Genomic DNA, 20,630 nt, shown 5'->3' on the forward strand with positions numbered 1-20,630 from the left:
TGTTTGCTTAGATTTACTTATGTTGCTATTATACTCTTTGCTTACCACTCCTTCTTTAATATCTGATCTATCTAGTATTAACTCAGGCAGGCTGAGTCGACAAACCCAGGGGAGGGTCCACAGGACCTATCAAGAAGGTTCTCAGCTTCACACAGAATAGAAATCAAATGTGCACCCGAGAAAGTGAAAACAGTTTACTGAATAGGATGACTGACAGAGAATGGCAGATGGAACACCTGGGAGACTCAGAAAGGAAAGGAGAATGAGTCTCATACTGCTTGGGACTAGGGGTTTATATTGGAAAAGGGTCTAGGGTACGTGTTTTTTCAGGAATCCGTGGTTGGCTCCCATCAAAGGTGAGTGGCAGGTGAACAGTAGGTGTCATTCCATAAATTACTGAAGATAGGGGTATTGATGCTAGCGTGAGCTGAGATTTGTTTGGAAAATATTTGGGATCTGGCTCCTCTTAGGTGTTATCAGGTGTTTGGGGACAAAATTCAGAGAACGGACAAAATTCAGAGAACGGTTCACATTCTTGCTTCCCCCTTGAAGTGGGAATATAGATTCTTTGACTGACTCAGAGGCAAAATACGGAACGTGAGTAAATGGGGCCTAGCAGACCAACAGCAGAGACGGATGGGGCCGCTCTAAAATGGCGACCCTTCAGCTTCCCTACTTCAGTATCATTTTGTTTCATAAACTCATTCTCAGTAAGTTCCTTTAGTGAAGTTAAGTAATAACAATTCTCTCCATTTTTGTTTGGCATAGTCTCGCTGGAACCACTTTATCATAGATTTTTTTTTTTTAAGATTTTATTTATTTATCTGACAGACAGAGATCACAAGTAGGCAGAGAGGCAGGCAGAGAGAGAGGAGGAAGGAGGCTCCCTGCTGAGCAGAGAGCCCGATGCGGGGCTTGATCCCAGGACCCTGGGATCACGACCTGAGCCGAAAGCAGAGGCTTTAACCCACTGAGCCACCCAGGCACCCCTATCATAGATTTTTAACTTGGGAATTTTCATGCCACATAATTAGTATAAATCCTAGCCCTACTGTCCGTCTGAAGTCTGGTTATGAATTTTCACCAAAAGCTTTTTGGCCTAAATACACCTACCTAAGTCAAGCTGAAAAAAGCAAACACTTATGTTTGGCGTGGGGAGGCAAGGGAGGAAGTGGGAATGGAGTTCGAGTTCTGTTTTTTTCTGTTTTCTAGTTCACCTTTGCACTACACATGTTTCTTTTCAGTGGACTCAGCTTTATGTAGGAGTCTCGGACCTGACTTTTCACCTGCTCCCTAAGAAGTCCCTGGCACTTCTAAGTCCTGTTAAAGCTGCAGCTCTAGGTTTGGTGAGGCCTACAGAGACAGGTTGATGCCCCTGGGCAGTGCCATTTTTAGTGCTTACAAGCCTTGCTGAATTCCTGGCTGAATTCTATGATTTTGGCTTTTCCTTCACTCTCTTGCTGGCTCAGTGGTGCATTTAGAGGGCCTTTAAAAGAAAGACTTTTATCAAGCATTTATAAGTGTTGCATATAAGATCAGCTTTTAAGGATCTATTCTGCAACTTGCCTGAACCAAAGCATTCCACTCTTAATAACTTAGGTGTGGTAGCCCGGCAGACTTCTTTCTCCTCCATTTTTATAACTCCCCAAATTGCATGACCTTGGAAAACCTCTGTAAATCTCAGTTTTCTGAGTTTCATCAAACCTGGGGGCTTTTTATTAGATCCCTTAAAAGAGAAATCTTCTCAGACTTGCATAACCTCCTTCTGGGAAGGGATTTAGCATATTTGATAAAATCCTTAAATTTCTGGTAAACTTTAATGAGATTAGATTTCTTGTGGGAAACACACTTGACTATCAGCCGAAAGACAATCTAAAGATAACTAACCATGCCATTTTTCCTTTGCTGTGTACTCTGTATCCACTCTTTTTTTCCTGTAAAATACCCTTACCAAGAGTGGATCTTTGAATTGGCTTCCTGTAGGTTTTTCTTCAAGCCACAAGACAGGACTAAAACTATGATATATGCTATAACAGAACAGTCTGAAAAGTTCTCATTAACAAATCTTTAATTTTTAAAAGAATTTAAATGAATCACCTTTATTTTCAACTTTCAGCTATAAGTTTAGAGGCACTATACACAAATCAGACTGCCTTATTTTCTACTGGTAATAAGATATTCATGAACTGCAAGGATATTCTATTACCTTCCAAAAGAACTTTTCCTGTTTAAAATTTTTGTGCAAATTGGAAAACAAAATGTAGCTTGAAAAGCTTAAATAGAAATCTTAAGATCAGGCATGAGTTTGACTTGCATTTCCTGTTGATATGCAAATTTGGGGATTATTCTGGCCCTTGCAGCCCCCCAACATTCATTATTATGTTAATCAGAAGAAATGTATTACATTTTTAATACATGGAGATCCCTATGAAGGAACTGAGGACTGACTGGGGGGGGGGGAGGAGTTGTAAGAGAGGACTTTTTGAACTCCTTTTAGTTCACTGTTGATTATGTAAGGTTGAAATAACATTTTGGTAATTATACTGGATGGTAATAAAAATTAAGTATTGGAGTGTTAGAAGATCTAGGTTTTCACGCAGTGAATTTTAGTAGCTCACCTATCTATGCTTCAGGCCTTTCTGTATAATGAGGATACCAGCAACTCAGCATTTGAATCAAAATAAACAAGGTTTAGGGGTACATGGCTGGCTCAGTCGGTAGAGCACAGAAATCTTGATCTTGGGATTTGTAAGTTCAAGCCCCACATTGGGTGTAGAGATTACTTAAAAATAAAATCTTAAAAAAAAAAAAAAGAGGGGCACCTGGATGGCTCCGTAGGTTAAGCCTCTGCCTTCAGCTCAGTTCATGATCTCAGGGTCCTGGAATCCAGCCCCATATCTGGCTCCCCGCTCAGCAGGGAGCCTGCTTCCCCTTCTCTCTGCCTGCCTCTCTGCCTACTTGTGATCTCTGCCTGTCAAATAAATAACTAAAATCTTAAAAAAAAAAAAAAAAAGAAAAAAGAATGAACTGGGTTCACATTTCCAGTTGAAACAGTTCTGGATGATTTTTACTTAGCCAAGCTCCTTATGCTCATTTGTAGGGCAATTTTATCTGTATTTTAGGATTGCATATGGATTAAGTAGCATCTAACACATGCACCAAGAAAGAGTAAAGCATAGAGATATGGAGAGGGTACTCTTGAAGCCTATATATTAGATTAACCTAGATTAATCCAATTATTTAATGATTACTTTAACTTTTTGAAAAAATGTCTCTCCATTGTATTCCATTTACTGTTAGCAAGTACTGCTTTTTCTCCCTGCTTTTCAGCTCTACCATGTAAAAAATGTAAAACTGACGTTAAAAATAGATAATTGCAAGTTCAGAAAAGTCACCTGTATTTCAGTAGGACTTTCCCAGGGGGTGTGTGTGTGTGTGTTTCTCTGTGTTTGCAATTAGACATGATTTGAAAAATCATGAAAAAGGAAAGGGATCACTGTTAAAGCTACTCATATGTGCTTGGCATTGAATAACTGAACTAAAAATCATGTAAGCAAAACAACAACAAAACCAATAGGGGAGGTCTAGTTCTTCTGAGCTCCTTGACACTTAAAACTGCTAAAGGCAGCTTTTATAAAGGAATCGCCTCTGTGCAAAAAGTATTTTCTTTTTCTTAAAACTTCCTTGAGAAGGAATTGCATGTCTTACATGAAAATGGTGTGCTGCTTGGCTCCACTAAAATGACAAGGGTCCAGACACATAACTAATTTTAGTAGGTACAACAGACACACTGTAGCCTATTTTTCCTGTGACTCTCCCACTCCCCATCCCCAAGCCTTCAGATATACACATCACTGGATTCCCAAGAGTCAGGAGGGGAGTGGGGAGTTTCAGTACAGAATATAGCTCTTGACATCATTTTGGGGTGACAAAAAAAAAAAAAAAAGAAAAAGAAAGGAAGAGAAGGAAAAGAGAGAGAAAGCAAAGAGAGGAGGAGAAAGACAGAAGGACGAGAAGGGAGAGAGGGGGTAACGAAAGAAAGGGAAGAAAGAAAGAAAACAAAAAAGAGGAAGGGAGAGAACATAAAAAACGAGAAAGGAAGGAAGCTTGGATAGAGGGAGGAGAAGGAGCGAGAAAGAGAGCGAAAGAAGACTGCGAGAAGAGAATCATTTTTGTCTCAGGTTGACTAGGGAGAGCAACAGAACCTTCATCAGCACTACACAATCTCGTAGAGGCAATGTATTGTTTTCTTGAAAGCCCCGAAGCTGAGCAATTCCAAGAATATTTGGCAAAGCCCTTTTGGGAAGGGTGAGGTGGGGGGTGAGGGGGGTGCTTTCTCGCACACTCGCACGCCCGGCCCCCACACAAGATGTGAGAGGGTTCGGGAGACCTAGCGGAAACCTTCAGGTCACCCAGGGAACTGCTCCTCTCGCTCGTCCTGCGGCGGTGAGGCGGAGGGGGGGTGAGAGCGCCGAGACGCGCGGGGCGCGGAGATGTGCAAGTGGCGAAGCTGGACCGAGCGCAGGCGGGAGCAGCCGCCCAACTCCCGGCGCGGGATCTGCTGAGAGGCCACGGTGAGTCTCTCCGGGCGCGGGTCCGAGGGATGCCCGGTTCCCCGTCGCTCCCCCGGGCCCCGGCCGCCGCCGGGCCCGGAACCTCCCCGGAGTCCGGCCTTGGCTCGGCGCCGCCGCCGCCCGCAGCCCGGAGCCCGCGCCGCTCGGGGCGCGCTGGGGCGGACGCACTGACCGACCGGCGCTCGGCGGGGCTCCCCACGCCCGGCCCCGCGCGCTCATTGGTCGGGATGTGTCTGCTCAGCCGCCTCCAACTTCTCCCGAATCCCACTGGTGAGTCCCGGGAGAGCGAGCCAGCACCTGGGAGCTGGGGAGAAGGGTCCGAAGGGCGCGAGAGCGCGCGGGCGGTGGGAGCCGGCGGGACGGGCACGGGGCGGGCACAGCCGACCCAGGGGAGCGGCTGCCCGGGAGGCGCGCGGAGCAGGGTCGGCGGCTCGGGTCAGGTGCCACCGAGCGCCCGGGACCCTGCGGCCGTGGGCGAGGGAGGCGTGCCCTGGGAAGGAGCCGCAACTAGGACCTGAAGAGTGAGGCAAAGGGGCAAAGAGGGTAACCTGGGAGGAGGGCTCTGCGAGTGATGTCGGGGCGACTCCTCAGGTTCCTTGCCGTAGCTCCCTGCAGCCTCTGCCTCGGAGAGTTCTGTTCGGGTGTCGAGATCAGCTTTGCCGAATTGCAGGGGGACGGATTTGGGGGCTGGGAATTTGCCATTCGGCTGCAGAGACACTGATTTATTTTTCTTTTCTTTCTTTTTTTTTTTTTCTTTAAGGGAAGGTTTGTTTTCACTTTGGTTTCTATCGGATTCTCCTTTCATTTGTAACTCACTTTTCTGTTTTTACTTTTCCTAACCTGAAGATCCTTCCGTTATCCCCCCTCTTCATCTTGCCTTAACCTTAGTTTCCTCTTACATAATTTATACCGATAGCGTGCTTGTGTCAGCGAGGGTTGGTTGGCGGGAGCAGAGGGGAGTTCTTTTGTAGATGAAAGTTTCCGCACCTGATCGGTCTCATGCTATTTGTATTGAAGACGAGGGTAATTGCAACCAAACATTCCTCTTTAGCCACTTGATCGAGCCTGTTCCTCCCCCATAGGTGATGCAAATGGTAATTTTATTAAACTGAAAAGTAGTTAACCTGACTTGCGGTGTCAGCGTTTAGAACCTGCTAATCGGCAGATCGGCTTGGAAGGCTTGCAGCGTCTTCACTCTCTTGCGTTCTTTCTGGGTTCCAGCGCAGACAGAAATCTGTCCGAGACTTTCTTGAACTCCAAGCTGTGACTTCTGTTGAGTAGCTACACTGCATATGGGAGTGATGTGCTTGGTACTTGGTGTCCGGAACTCGGTACCCCAGGCCCTGGGAACACCCACAAATTAATGTCCTGGCAAAAAAAAAAGGAAATGATTTCTCTTGAGCCTGCTCAGCTTCTGCAGGCACAGCGTAAATATGGAACCTGTTTCTCCTGCTTCCTGTGCCTCAGTTTCCATCTTACAAACTGTTTCAGTAGTGTACCCTCAGGGGCTTGCAGAAATGATAGAGTGGTAAAGTGCTGTGAAGAGGAAAATCACTTTGGTTTATAGGCTTCCCTTTAACAAAACTATTATCCTGTAGGGTCTTTGATTGGACTCTGCCATGAAGTGATGCCTGTTCTCAATTGATAAAGGAATTGCTGTGTTATATTGCTTTGAAATGCAGTTTCTACTTAAGCAAAATAATCATTTATTCTTTGGGGGATGTTATTAAGCTGAAGTTCACAGATTCTTTTTGCGTTAGATCTCCTAGATCTCTATCCTTTCCTGGGGATGTGTCTACTTTTTGGTTTAAGTTTTTCTGACCATATCACTACATTGAGAGGCAGTGTTTTAAACGTGTTAGGTATTTTTTGGCATATCCTACTCTATATGGAACTGTAAGTGTCAACTTTATAATTTTTTTTTGTATTCTTTTGTGCAATTGCCCCCAACCCTCCCTCCCCTAAAATGCGGTTGGGTGTGGTTGAGGTGGCTCTTCCGTGACTGGGAGTTGGTGATATCTTCCATCCTGATGTTTGAGATTCTGACCCCTGTTTTCTTACAAGAAAATAGTGAATCCACCACAGGTATCTGAACATGAGTGACAAGGTTAACTAGGCAGTTACACTGGCCTCATTTCTGTTTTTGCTCAGTGCTGTTCAGAAGTGTTCCTTAGGAGCAAAAAACACTTCGCAGAGCGTTTCCAAGAGGGGCAGATGGAGAGTTTGCAGGTGATTCAAAGATGATACCCTTTTGATGCCAGTAAAAGGACTAACAGTTTTGGCCACTGCCTTTATTTCCCTATAACAGTTTCTGTGGCCTTAGGTGCACAACCATTGGGAGCCCAGCTACCTCTTACCCCAATCTCCAGGGTAAGGAGGAGATGTGAAGAAAAAGTCACACAACAGAGAGAAAGACAGACATGCCTGCCTACTAGTTTTCTCGCTAGTTGGAAGCCTGGTGGTGCCAAAGAGCAACTTTAATTTAACCCTGTGGCTGCCCTGGTTCCAGCCCTAGAGAAACTGATTGCTGTTTCTAAGAACCAAAAGGAGAAGTGGATCATGTTTGAGAAATACTCTTCCGTAGATTGTCTTCTGAAATATTAGAACAGGAAGACACATGCTCCAGAAAGGGAAATGTGATTAATATTCAGATGCTCTTTGGGTTGCTCTTGAATTCTTCTGGGGAAACTGGGAAAATTATTCTTTTTATTATGAATCTCTCCTTATGGTGTCCAAGTACTAAATTTGGTCCCATCTTTTCTTTCCCCAGTCACCATTCCTATTAAAACTCCAAGGACCACGATCAATGCAATTCCATATCATAACCCCAGGGGCTGTGAGACTAAGCCAACATGAGTTACATAACCATTAAGTAAGACATTTTAACATTCAGGTACATTACATTCCACTTTTATTGAGCAGACACAGTTTTCATGATCTAATAAAATATTTTTATTTGATAGTCTGTCCTTGGTTATAGCCTCGTGTAATCAAGAGAACAGCATGCTTAAGACTTTGTATCCAGAACTCTAAAGTCCATTTGTTGTTCACTTATTAATAACTCACTGGGGAGATTAAATTCCTAGTTATCAGCGGGATCTTCCAGGCCACACTTCAAATATAGACTCCATTTCAACTTTATCCTGTGCCTCAGTTTCCACAAAACACACTCACAGGAGATTATGGGTATTCAACAAAGCTCTTTAACTCTAGGGGTATTTCTGAGCAGTCACTTCATCTAGGAACTAAATTATACACTTAATTTGTATCAAACTATAAACAGCTAGTCTGTTAGTTTATGATGCTCTTTTCTACAGTCATGCAGAAAAATTGAAGTCTGGGCTTTGGTGGATGGTGAGTAAAAAATCACAAGGCCTCTAAGAGAAACATAATGAAATTTAATATTTCGGCTTATATGCCCTTGATTTCCCTTCCCCCCCCCCAAAAACTTCTGCACTAAGATCTAAAATAGCTTTTATTGTGTGATGATATATTTCTGTTTCAAGCAGTGACCAAATGTGTTGTTTGTAAAGGACTTGTCTAGTTGTGTAGTTGGGCAAATTACCTGAATTTTCTGTGCTTCGGTTTTCTAAGTACAAAATTGGAATATTAGTGGCTACCTTACGAAGATGAAATCAGTTAGTACGTATAAAGCACTAAGAACTAGTGACTGACACATGGGACGTACTCAATAAATGTCAGCTCTTAGTAGAAGTATTCATATTAATTTAAATACAAATTAAATAAGTATCTTAACAACAGTTACCCTGACCTCCAGGGTAGAATTTTTAAAAATTATATGTATTTTTTTCTTCTTCAGTCGCACAAAGAAACATTGATTAAGGGTAACATCTTTCATCCCTGGGTGTAAACCACTGACTTTGGGCTTAACAAGTGACCATTTTCAGAATGTTGCCTAACCAGTTAATAGATACCCACATCAGCAGTAGCTGTAATTTTGAACTGTAAAAATAAAAGTTGTTTTTAAGACTAAAAATTAACTATCACAAGTGTTTGTTCCTTTTTTTTAAAAACTGTATTCATGTTTCAAATTATTGCTTAGTCAAAACCTCAAAGTATTAGTCATTGATTTCCATGCTTATAAAGAAGCCACTGGCGCAAGATACAAAATTCACCTTTGATGTTGTCCAAAGTTCAGAAGGGTGAGTTTAAAACTTTGCTTTATGATGGTGCAGCAGTTATTTGCTTATGAACTGCCAAAGGAGTCCTGTGTGAGTATTTAGCCAAGACTTCTTGTCTAATTTTGCTTGGATCATCAGGGATACATATAAATATATTTTTAAAAAAGAAAAAGAAAGAGAGAAAGGTGGATTGATTATGACCTGTCATGTCAGATTCATTGGCTCTGTACCCTTTGTTTTCAGAATCAAAATTCTGACTTTCAACAACAACAACAATTTATTTCTATTTAAAATGAATTAACCCTTTACTTTTATTTAGCCTCATTAAGCCTTTGGAAAATTGTACATACATTTCCTCTTCTTTTTCTCTATTTATTAATTTGTTATTAGTGGCATTCAAAGACTTTTTTTTTTATTTACAGATTTTAGGTGATGGGCAGATCAGAAAGTCAGATGGATATAACGGATATCAGTACTCCAAGGCCAAAGAAACAACGATGGACCTCCCTGGAGATCAGTCTCTCGGTCCTTGTCCTGCTCCTTACTGTCATTGCTGCAACGATGATCGCACTCTATGCAACCTATGATGGTGAGTTACTCCCACAATTGTGTGCACATACCTGCACACGAGAGTGGGATCTTCATCTGATGCTTTTTTCATCTGCCACATGAATGTGTTAAGGAGAGGGACACTGAAGAGTGGTGGTATAAAGATTCCTTTATAAAAGGGCACATCGACATGTCAAAACAATTAACTCGGACTAAAGTACAATGTCTGTCATGTTTGAGCTAAGTTACTAATTGCCAAGTATATTTAGTGTACTCATGCTTATTTTAGAAGGATTCTAATGTATAATTTTATTTAATTAAGGTGTGCACAAGTTTATGGCCAACTTCAATTAGTGAAATTTGTCGTGTCATTGAAAGTATAAGGGAGCTCACAGGAATCTAAGAGGTCTAATTTGAGTCTTAGAAGTTTTTCACAAAAAGGGTTAGAAAAGGTCTGTTCCTTAATAGGAAGAAAAAAAAGATTATCAGACTAAAAGGGCTGATTATTTCAATCTGATAGACCTAGGTCTTAGTGGGTAGAGATGATAAAATTAATGCACTGTTTTCATTATCAAAATTTTAAATTTACGATTTGCCTATTTTATTTCTGTATATTTATTTCTAGCTATTGACAATGATATAAATACTCGGGTTTCTTAGCTCTTGCTTGTTGGAATTGATTATTTAGTTGGCAGTTTTTAAAAGAACAAAAGGTAGTGAGAAATTAGAAAACCGTATTGGAAATATTTATGCATGTTTCCTTCTTTTTCTAGATGGTATTTGTAAGTCATCAGACTGCATAAAATCAGGTAAGAAGATGGGTTTTAAATTTAAAAGTTTTGCAAATAATGTATGGCATTTAAAAATCAAATGCTAATGGACAAGCGTCCCTACATTGTCTTTGTTTATACTTTTATCCCTTATACCTCATTTATTTGTAGTCAAGGAAAATCTAAATATAAGTAGTAGATTAATTAGCTAGTTTATTCCAAAAAAGAATTTACTCTTTTCATACCTGGAGTATTTGGTAGGGTGATAGAGAACTGTATCTCTAGCTTAATGGAGCTTACCCCGTAGTTGGAGAAAGAAAATCAACACATTGAACTGGTGAATGTGGTCTTATCGTGAATGTTAATTTCTCGATGCAGGTTGTGAGTGGGTGAGAACCAAGAAGGGAGTGAGATGTAGTCTGTAAAGCTAGGTGGAGAAGTGGAGATTTGGGAGGGCCTTTGAAACAGGGCTGGGTGTGGAAGTGGAGGTTGAGAAGCAGCACATGCAGGCTTGATAAATAGGGACACGTGATGGAGAGCTTTGAAAATCCACATGTTAGCCTTGATGCCGTAATGAAGGAGAAATGGGTGTTTTACAGGACTGATGGTTCCGTAAGGCAGAAGCTGAAAGATGATTCCAGGAATGCGGGTTGGGTGTGCTGAGTGAGAAGCCGTGTGCCAGAGAGGGTGGGCACGTGGGGGCTGCTGCTCTCATGCTGGTCTGCGTGGAGGAGCCGGACTGTGCTGGGATGAGAGCTATGTGACAACGTGAAGGGAGGTTGGGATGGCTCAGTGGAATGGACTTGCTCAATGAAGGACGTGAAGGACTTGAAAATGAGGCTAAGTTTTAAAACCGAAGGACTCGAGAGGATGGTGGCAGTGGGCACAGAGACAGAGACTTTAGGAAGTTAAGTCTGTCTTAGGGAAAGATGTGATTAATATGGATTTGGACATGTGGGGGCTGACTCAGGGGTTACACCCAAGTGGAGAGAGACAGCAGAGAGGCAGAGATGGAGTGAAAGGTCTCTCAGGTGGTGCATTTAGGATCTGTCCAGGGGGCGATGGGTGAAGCCCTGGGAGTATTTGAGTTCCCAAAATGGAGATGAGCTATAAGGGCCAGACTTAAGAAGACATCGAGAACTAGAGGGGACGGAAAAGAAAAGTCAGAGAAGGGAACAGAGAAAGCGTGTGGAGTTATGAGATATCACATCGGTTAGACTGTGGTGCAAAAAAGAAAAACATTTTGACAAGGAGAAGAAAGGTCGCAGCTGAGCACCACACCCTGAGATATGAACACGGCATTTACCTCTTGTCTCCTTTGGCAGGAGATTCTAAACCTCCTTTCTAATGTTTACATTTCCTCCGAGAAATAACCTATCCCAAATGATTTTGAACCATTTGCTGTTAGATGGTTTTATCTGGGTTTTTGATCTTCATTGTCCTTTGCAAAATAATGATGAGAAACTGTCTCAGGATTTTAGGTGATAGTCTAATGTTCTGGATATTTGCCCTTTGCTTTTCTGTATTGTTTTTTGAGATTTTCAGTGCTGTAGTCGTTCTGGAACTCATGTGCCCTGGCAGGACACCTAAGATGTGGTTGTGTGACTGGAGGGAGGCCTGATCTGGACATTAGCCACTGGCTGCTCAACATACTAATAGGGACTTGCCCATCCAAGGGCTTTACCAGAAACCAAAGAAGTTTCTTTATTCCCCAGGAAATGGCTGCACAGATACTCTGGCTGGGAGATGTCCAGGGTCACTGTTCCAGAGTTGGTGTGTGCTCAACTTGTCAATGTTACCATTTGCTCCTCCTCCAAACCCTGCCCCACTTTTCTCTTTACCAGCTGCTTTTACTATAAGCTCATTACCTTCCTGCTTCGAGAACCTCCTGCTTATCTGTCAACCTCTGTCTCCTGTGAACCTCTGTCTCCAAGTTTCTCTGTCCTTAATACACTTGACATGTCTTTTAAGTCTCTTAAGCTATAGATTCTCTCACACTTTCTCTCTTTCTTATTCCATTTTTCTCTTTCTTTTTTATTTTGTTTTTGAAGAAATGGTGTCCTTTCACTAGGGAGGCATAGAGATCTGGGCAGATTCCCCTCGGGGTACCTACCCCAATTAACAATGTGATATCTGGAATCTGGACTCTTAGATGTGACTTACTGCTTAGGGGTGGGGCTTTGGCTTTTTAAAATAGTGTTTAGCAAACCTCCATTCATTAAGACATATTTGACATGTGTCCTTTAATGGGAGGTTAGAAATCATACCAGATGTAAAACAGCTCCAAAACTGTTCCTTGGCAGAGAAACATATACAGTAGACATAGCGTCAGTTGCTGAATAACTCTGTTTTTATTCAGCTCTGTTTGTTTACAAACTGTTAGAATACTTCCAGGTTTATAGTTACTATTATTCCTGAGAGAAGAAATGAAGGTGAAACACACTCTCGTAGATACGGTATTCACACTCATGCCTGCTCACACGCCCACAGTCCCCTGCTAGTTAGTAAACCTTTTCTGCCATAGAAGATACAACTCCTGTTTTTAGAAGTTGCTGCAAATTAACAAAATTCTACGGGAATTCTTGGGCAGAAGAAAGTATTAAAGAAAGGGAATGAGCAGAGTCCAGTGGACGGAAAGGAAGAGAAAGATGGGGGAAAAAAAGATGTTGAAAAGAATATAAAGTCTCCTCTTGATGGTTCTAGATAACTTTAAAAGACTGGGAGAATTCAAACGCAAGCATGGCATTCTAGAGAATTGGAAAAGTAGGTATTGCTAGACAAGGTGCTCACTTTCAGTGGAAGTTGGTTCTAGCTTAAATCTTTCTCTGGGTGGATGAAGGTGTCAGGGCAAGTGACCAGTGTGCTGCACGGGCTCCCAGAGCCCCCGTTGCCCTCAAAGAGCTGATGCAGCCATAATTGGAAACATTGGTTATAACGCCCAGGGTTTGACTGAAATGTTGCATTTGAGAGAAACATGCATAGACTCAGATATGACCAGACATCTTTAAAGGAGCTAAGGTTGACTTTATGAAGCCAATAAAGCTCTTGGAAGACAGCTGATACTTTGCTTATAAGATTCCTCGCAGGTTAACCAGCTCTATAAACTGAAAAGGAATGACCCGATGGGACATCACCACAACAGCTCACATGTAGACAGTGGCTGTGGCTGTTGCTCTCTGAGCCACTCAGAAGGATCACTGAACACTTTTAAATTACAAGCCAAGGGGTGCCTGGCTGGCTCAGTTGGTAGGGCGTGTGACTCTTGATCTCGGGGTTGTTTGAGCTCCCACTGGGCATAGAGTTGACTTAAAAAAAATTAATAAGTAAATGACAAGCCAGGGGGAAAACAAAACAAAACAAAACAAAAAAACAAACTCTTCGATCCTTTGAAGTCAAGGGATAGAAGTCAAGTCATACTAAGGCAAAAATGAAATATTGCAGAAGGCCATGGATATCTTGAAATGTATTTGGTGTTAGGTATGTTAAATCTGAGCATCTGCAAATTTAAATATCTATAATAGACACAAATGATGTTTATAATGCATACCTAAAGATAATTTGTGTGTGTATGAAATGTATCAGTATGAAAGATTACACCAAACCCAAAATAAAACAAACACTACTGAACAAATAACAAGTTAAGGCAGTGTTCAAAACCCTACCATTAAAGCATGAGTAATATTATTCATCTCTTATTTACCATCTAAGATGGTCAAAAACATGGAGTTACGAGCTTGCTTGTGATCTCTCACACTTCTCCATGTGACTCTAAGTCCTGAAACTGGCTTCCTTTGAGCTGAAGCCTTACTGACTCAGAAGATTTCAAGGAATCACATGCTTTAAATCAAGGCTTCTCAGCTTCATCACTGTTGACATTTTGGCCTGGATAATTCTTTGTTGGGGGAGGGGGCTGTCCCATGCATTACAGGATGTTTAGCAGCACTCCTGGCCTTTTATCCACTAGATGTCTAGTACCATTCCCCTCCCAGCCAAAAATTTGAGACAGCCACAAAATGCCTCCAGACATTGCCATGGTCCCCTTGGGACGGTAGAGTCACTTCCGAGTAGGTCCCATTGGCTTGAAGGATCTCCGGAGATCATCCAGTGCGTTTCCCTTTGTGGTAGGTGGAGTAATGCCTCCCTAAAATAGCCACTTCCTGTCCCCAGATCCTGTGAATATGTTACCTTATTTGGAAAAAAGGGACTTTGCAGATTGGGTTCAGGATCTTGTAGTAGGGAGATTAACCTGAATTATTTGGGTGGCCTTGTGTAATCACAAGCATTCTTTCAAGGGGAAGGGAGCAGGAGGAGCATTAGAAACAAAGAAGGAGATAGGAACCCAGATGTGCAGGAAGCAGAGGTTGGAGTGAAGCAGCCACAAGCCAAAGGATGTGTGCCATCTTGAGAAGCTGGAAAGGGAAAGGAATGGTTCTCCCTTACAGCATCCAGAAGGAATGCTGCATTGATACCCCTTTTTAGAATTGCAGGATAGTAAATTTGTGCTGTTTTAAGCCATTAGGTGTGTGGTAATTTGTCATAGCAATCAGAGGGAACCAAGACATCCTCCATAGCTACTTATTTTAAGGCTATCTCTGAAGAATTCAGACACGCGCCCACATACACACATAGATGTTTCCCACCAAGCTGCCTCTTCATTACTAAACTGAGGAATGTAGGGGCGCCTGGGTGGCTCAATGGGTTAAGCCTCTGCCTTCAGCTCAGGTCATGGTCTCAGGGTCCTGGGATCTAGCCCCGCATCAGGCTGTCTGCTAAGCAGGGAGTCTGCTTCCCCCTCTCCCTCCACCTGCCTCTCTGCCTACTTGTGATCTCTCTCTCTGTCAAATAAATAAATAAAATCTTTAAAAAAAATTAAAAAAATAAATTGAGGAATGTAATACAGAGATGTAGGGAAGGAATGTTATGTTACATGGATTTGTAGAGGAATATAATAATAGAATACAGGTGAATAATACTAGAATATAATACAATAAAATAATAATAGCTACCACTGATTATTTATGTGTCTAGCACTACTGTAAGCAGTTTTTATGTATTAACACCTTTGATTCTCACAATGACCCGGTGAGGTAGGTACCATTACATCTTATTTTTACAGATGTTCGAACCTGGGCTAGGATTCCAACCCAGGCACCTGGTTCCAGAATTCATACTCATGACCACTTCTCCATGTTGTCTCAAAGGAGACAAGGAGTCTCTCCAACTTTTAATACCCTATGTCTGTACATATGAAAGCAGATTTCCTCCCCTCCTGCTAGAAACTAATGCTCAGAGGCATAAGAAGACTCTCTGAGCATTGAAATAATTAAATCCACACTGAGAAGGAGGAGAGTAAATAAATCTCTCTTCAATCCAGAAACCAGCTATTTTACTGAGAACATTGAGCATCTTCATCAGTGATTTTTAGCACATCAAACACAACCTGGAATTGAGGGGTCTAAAGAAGCAAATATTAACAGTGTTGTCTTAGAATCTCCAGGGGATAGAGAAGCCAAGTTAAGATACATGAGCAATATGATGCACGAGAGAGAAAAAGATTGTCCGTACGGTTGTGCAGGTTGTATACTGCATAATTATGGTAGACCCGAGAGATTGGTTCACAGAGCATGGAGACCTGGCTGAAACATTTCAGAACTGTTCATTTCCTTTCCTCTTTAATTCTCTACTCACCAGGCAAACTTTTTTTTTTTTCCTACCAAGCAAACTTTTGATGAGTGTTTAATTATTAATAGAAAGAAAAGAGGCATTCTGCTCACTTGAAAGATAGATTCAGCATGGTGAGATAATGGGTTCCTATTCTGAATATGAACCTTCAAATTCCTGATCATTTTTGCAAGGGTCAGAATCTGGTAATGCCCTAGGTGCGGTATCTTGGCACCAGCTGGCCTTTTCCTGGAAGCAACAGGGACTCCCTGGCTCACCGTTGGCCATGGTCTCTCTCCTTTCTTGCCTGTTAACAGCCTGGAAGTCTCCATGAAGAAAAATGGCACAACTAGATCAGTTCAGGAAAGACCTCAGACAGACTCTGGAGGGCTACCTGGTGCATGGCAGCCTTTCAGAGTAGGAGATGAGGCTATTTCATTATGTAATTAAGGTGGAAAAAAAATCCTCTGGGCAGTAAGAACACAGCAGGTATCCACGGCAGGTATCTTAGTGGAAAGCCAGCTGAAGCTGCCTTGTTAATTTAAATGTGGCATGTGACAGTTTGCTTTGGGCAGCTTTCCTGACATCATTCTCCTGACAATTGTGTAGCAATACTCGCTTTAAAAATTCTCCAGTTATAATTAGCATCTGTCGGTCAAATCCTTTCCAAGAAGGGAATCAATTATGTTATAAGTACAAACATACGTAACATATTTTTCTTACCTGCTGGGTAGAATTTAAACAGGAGTGCACTGCCATTTTTCCCCCCTTAATGCATGGCCAAGGCATGGAAAACATAGGTAAGTTGAATGAAATGGCTAAAGGGGAAGAAAATTAGCAATGCCTGGGAAGCTTATTTGGAATCCTAAGGTTTGTTTTACTGCTGTGAAAATTACCTATGTGGGAAGGAGAGTGGCTGTAAACTGTAGCTTAGGCTGGGATGAGGACCCTAGCTTTACACTTAACATTGTAGAGTGAGAAGTGTGGGAAGACCCCTGTGTGGTTCGAGGGTCTTCCTTTGTTCCGTTCATCACCAAATCCATAGGCTAGCAAGGTGCTTTCCAGTAACCCTTTGATATAATAGGAAGATCAAATTGGTAATATTCATAGATTATTTAAGGGAAATTTAAAAATAGAATTAAAAAATCATGAGGGGAAAATTCCCAAACCTTTGAATCCTGAACGATTTCATTTCCTCTGATCATTTAGGAAAGGAGATACAGTATAATGGTGGAGTGGAGGAGACTACTTTTGAGCCTATTTCTGACTGACTAAAAACTGGAATGTAGTCTCTCAATTCAACGCAACCTCACCTCATACTCACTAGAAAGGCTTAATAAAAAATAAATAAATAAAAAACAAAAAACAAAACCAGTATGAAGTGTTAGTGAGGTTGTAGAGACTGGAGCAATCATACATATTGGTGTGAATGGAAAATACCTCAGGACGTCACAGCTAAATATGTAAACATCATTTTGGAAAACATTTGGAGATTGTCATAAAAACTTAAACACACTCTTTGTATACGACCTAGCAATTCCACACCTAGGTGTTTACCTAAGAGAAATGAAAACACATGTCCTCACAAGAACTTTTATGTGATTGTTCATTATGGCGTTATTCATAATAGCCCAAACTGGAAACGACCCAAATGTCTATCAACAGGTGAATAAACAAAATATGGTACAGCCGTAAATGGGAATACCACACAACAATAAAAAGTTGACACATACAACAGTACGTGTGAACCTCAGAGTCATTATGTTAAGTGAAATAAGTCAGACACAGAAGCAGGCATATTATACATTTCCTTTTATATGAAATTTCCAGAGAAGGCAAAATTACAAAAGGCACAAGGCAAGGATAGCTATTGCCTGGGGCTGGGAGTGGGGCAGGGATTGCTGCAAATGGGTCAGGGGAACCTTTTGGGAGGTGGAAGTGTGCTAAAGTTGGATCGTGGTGATGGTTTTGTACAACTGTATAAATTTATTAAAAAGTCTTGGTTGAATTTTATGGTATACAAGTTGTAACTTAATATAACCATTAAGAAACAAAACCAAGGGTGCCTGGGTGGCTCAGTGGGTTAAGCCTCTGCCTTCGGCTCAGGTCATGATCTCAGGGTCCTGGGATCGAGCCCCACATCGGGCTCCCTGCTGACCAGGGAGCCTGCTTCCTTCTCTCTCTCTCTCTCTCTCTCTCTCTCTGCCTGCTGCTCTGCCTACTTGTCATCTCTCTCTCTGTCAAATAAATAAATAAAATCTTAAAAAAAAAAAACCAAAACTACCCTCATCCCTTTTTGTCATCTCCCCAGTGTCCATCTATAGGTAATTTTATTTTGATGTCCTGATTGCTATTAAATGTGTAGTCCCATTTCTGCAATTCAGAATGATTATGGGTCATTTTCAGGGGCTACCAAATTTTTCTAAAAACCTAACTCAAGCTTCTCTGTTTGAGCGAGTATCTATTCTTGGATTTTATGAGGGTAATGTTGATGAAAGTCTTGGGAAACAGAAAATCAAGTAGGAAGTTAAAATTACTTCAGCATTGGCCTTTGGAAGCGTTGTTTGCATGAGCCGGGGTTTCGCTTTCAGAGGGAGTGAGGGATGCATGTGGGATCAGAGGGCTCAGTGGACCAGCCATTTCTGAATCAAGGTCAGAATACGGGGTCTGCCGTGGAGCAGTTCCCCTGGATAGTCCTGCTTTCAAATGTGTTGGTTTCACATACGGGTTCTATGAAATGTTTCCATTTTCCCCTTGACTGCTACTAAGAGTCAAATTTGTTTTTACCCTGTAATTATAGGACTTCTTTGTACGCCATCTGATACATTAGCATTATTCTTATCCTCCTTTTTCTTTTTCATCCATTGTATGGGAATTAATTTATGTGGCCTTCTAAGGCCACTTTGTATTCATTTCAATATGTTAATAATTAGATGAATAGAAAATAGACAAATTCCAGCCATAGATATGTATAGAAGAAAGGTGTTAAATAGTAAGCTTTATTTCAAAGAGATGCAAGTGTTATGAATAATTAAGGCACAATCTCTTGAAAGATTACTTCCTTTTTTTCCATGAAAGCCAACATAGTGTGGGGGAACTAGAATGCAGCTTTTGGCCACATCCTGTGTTGTTAGCATGTGATCTTAATTAAGTAAGTTTAGCTTTCTGCGTTTTATTTTCCTTATCTACAAAATTGAAATTATAGTGTCTCATTTCACAGAGAAACAGCAAAGACTAATGACAGCCCATTTCACATTATACATCCTTTGGGGAGGTGCCCCGTAGGTATAAGGCACAGATATATTCCATTCAATGTGGTTTTTTTTCATGCAAGTTACAGATACACTGTTTAAAGCTACTTATTGAGAGTCAAAAAGCGGTCAGTATTTTTTTTTAAAGATTTTATTTATTTATTTGACAGAGATCACAAGTAGGCAGGGAGGCAGGCAGAGAAAGAGAGGGGGAAGAAAACTCCCCGCTAAGCAGAGAGCCCGACTCAGGGCTCTATCCCAGGACCCTGAGATCACGACCTGAGCCGAAGGCAGAGGCTTTAACCCACTGAGCCACCCAGGTGCCCCTGCAGTCAATATATTTTTAAAGATGAAAGTGTGGTCAAGAGAGAGGGAGGGGGAGGGAGACGGAGAAAAGGTAGTACATTCTATATATTCTCAGGTAAGATTCGTCATCCCTTATTAACATTTTCCTTGACTTCTGTGCTCTATCTTAGCTCAGTGGTTGACAGGTCAGCCTGTAAAGAAGTTAAAACAAGCGCTGTCAGAAATGGGAGCTTAGATCCAAGTTTCCTATAAAGCAAGACCTACCTGCAGGTACACTGATTTGAATACATAGTTACTCCACGCTTACCTTGGCACACTCTCCCCGTTAGCCCTTCCCTTGCCATGGATCGACCCCCTAAAAGTAAATAAGCCAGAGACATTTTGCAGTAGGAGAATAACTAGATCCTTGCTCTTCAAAGTCTGGTCCATAGACCGAGAGCATCAGCATCGTCATCAGCCGGGAAACTTGCAAAAGGGCACATTCTCAGTGCCTACCTCAGACCTACTGAGTCTGCAGCTTCAGTTTTAATATATGTGGCAAAGTTAGGGTTGGATATGAGGATTCAGGAACCATCAGGAACCAGCAGAAGAGTGTGTGCAATAACGTCTGAGACACGCTGAAAAATAGCAATTCTCAACTCAGGGTGCTTATTAGGATGATTTGGGAAACTTAAAATTATACCCAGGCCAAACCATCTGTGACACACGAAGTTCCTGTTCCTTCAATGGAGTGGTCTCTGTTAGGTGTCAGGAAGAAAAACACTTTAACATTTTAAATCAGTTGACATTAAGGTACATAAGATTTATGCAAATGTTCGTGTTTTTAAAAGGAGGGGTATATTAACCAACGAATTCCTTTAACAGGTACATTTCAATCTGTGCTACCCTGTGAAAACTCAGAGTGGCTGAGGCACTGGGCCTGTTCACTAGTAATGTTGAAGTTGAACCAGCACGTCCTTCTGAGTGTCCTGGGAATAATGTGGGTGGGAATGTTTTCACAGAGACACCAGAACCACATCTTTCCTCATCTGCTCATTCATTTACTCATTCATCTGTCCATTCATTTGTTGATTTCTAGACACCCGGGAACATGAACTCAGATATACCTTGTCCTTAGGAAAATAGTAGTCCACTCAGTATGACAGACCAAGAAACAAAATGACCATATGGTTTGGATAAGCATTATCGCAGAGGCAAGGAGAGAGGGGAGCACCTGAACCAGATTAGTCGTGGGAGTGGGCAGCTAGAGTGATTGTAATGGGCCGGGAAAGCATTCTCAAGAGGAAATGTCACCGACTAAGTGCTGAAGGATAGTCAGAGATTGGCAGACCCGTGGAGCACGTACACAGGCTAGATGCAGCACACCAGGGAAGGCTT

At 41.9% G+C, this 20,630-nt stretch overlaps 1 protein-coding gene across 7 annotated transcripts in view; it reads left to right on the forward strand.

Annotated features, from left to right (window-relative positions):
- Positions 1–4,361: 4,361 nt before the first annotated feature.
- The window catches only part of MME (membrane metalloendopeptidase), a 95,757-nt gene continuing 79,488 nt past the window's right edge, over positions 4,362–20,630 (forward strand). Inside the window, exons 1-3 of one of the 7 annotated variants that reach the window (XM_080806735.1) lie at positions 4,362–4,574; positions 9,139–9,305; positions 10,039–10,074. In XM_080806735.1, the coding sequence (XP_080662861.1) occupies positions 9,149–9,305; positions 10,039–10,074 (193 nt within the window). In that variant the 5' untranslated portion in view covers positions 4,362–4,574; positions 9,139–9,148. The other 6 variants (XM_080806737.1, XM_080806739.1, XM_080806736.1 and 3 more) reach the window with 6 other exon arrangements.

Source organism: Martes martes (genome assembly GCF_963455335.1).
Source record: "Martes martes genome assembly, chromosome: 1".
Taxonomy (NCBI): Eukaryota; Metazoa; Chordata; class Mammalia; order Carnivora; family Mustelidae; genus Martes; species Martes martes.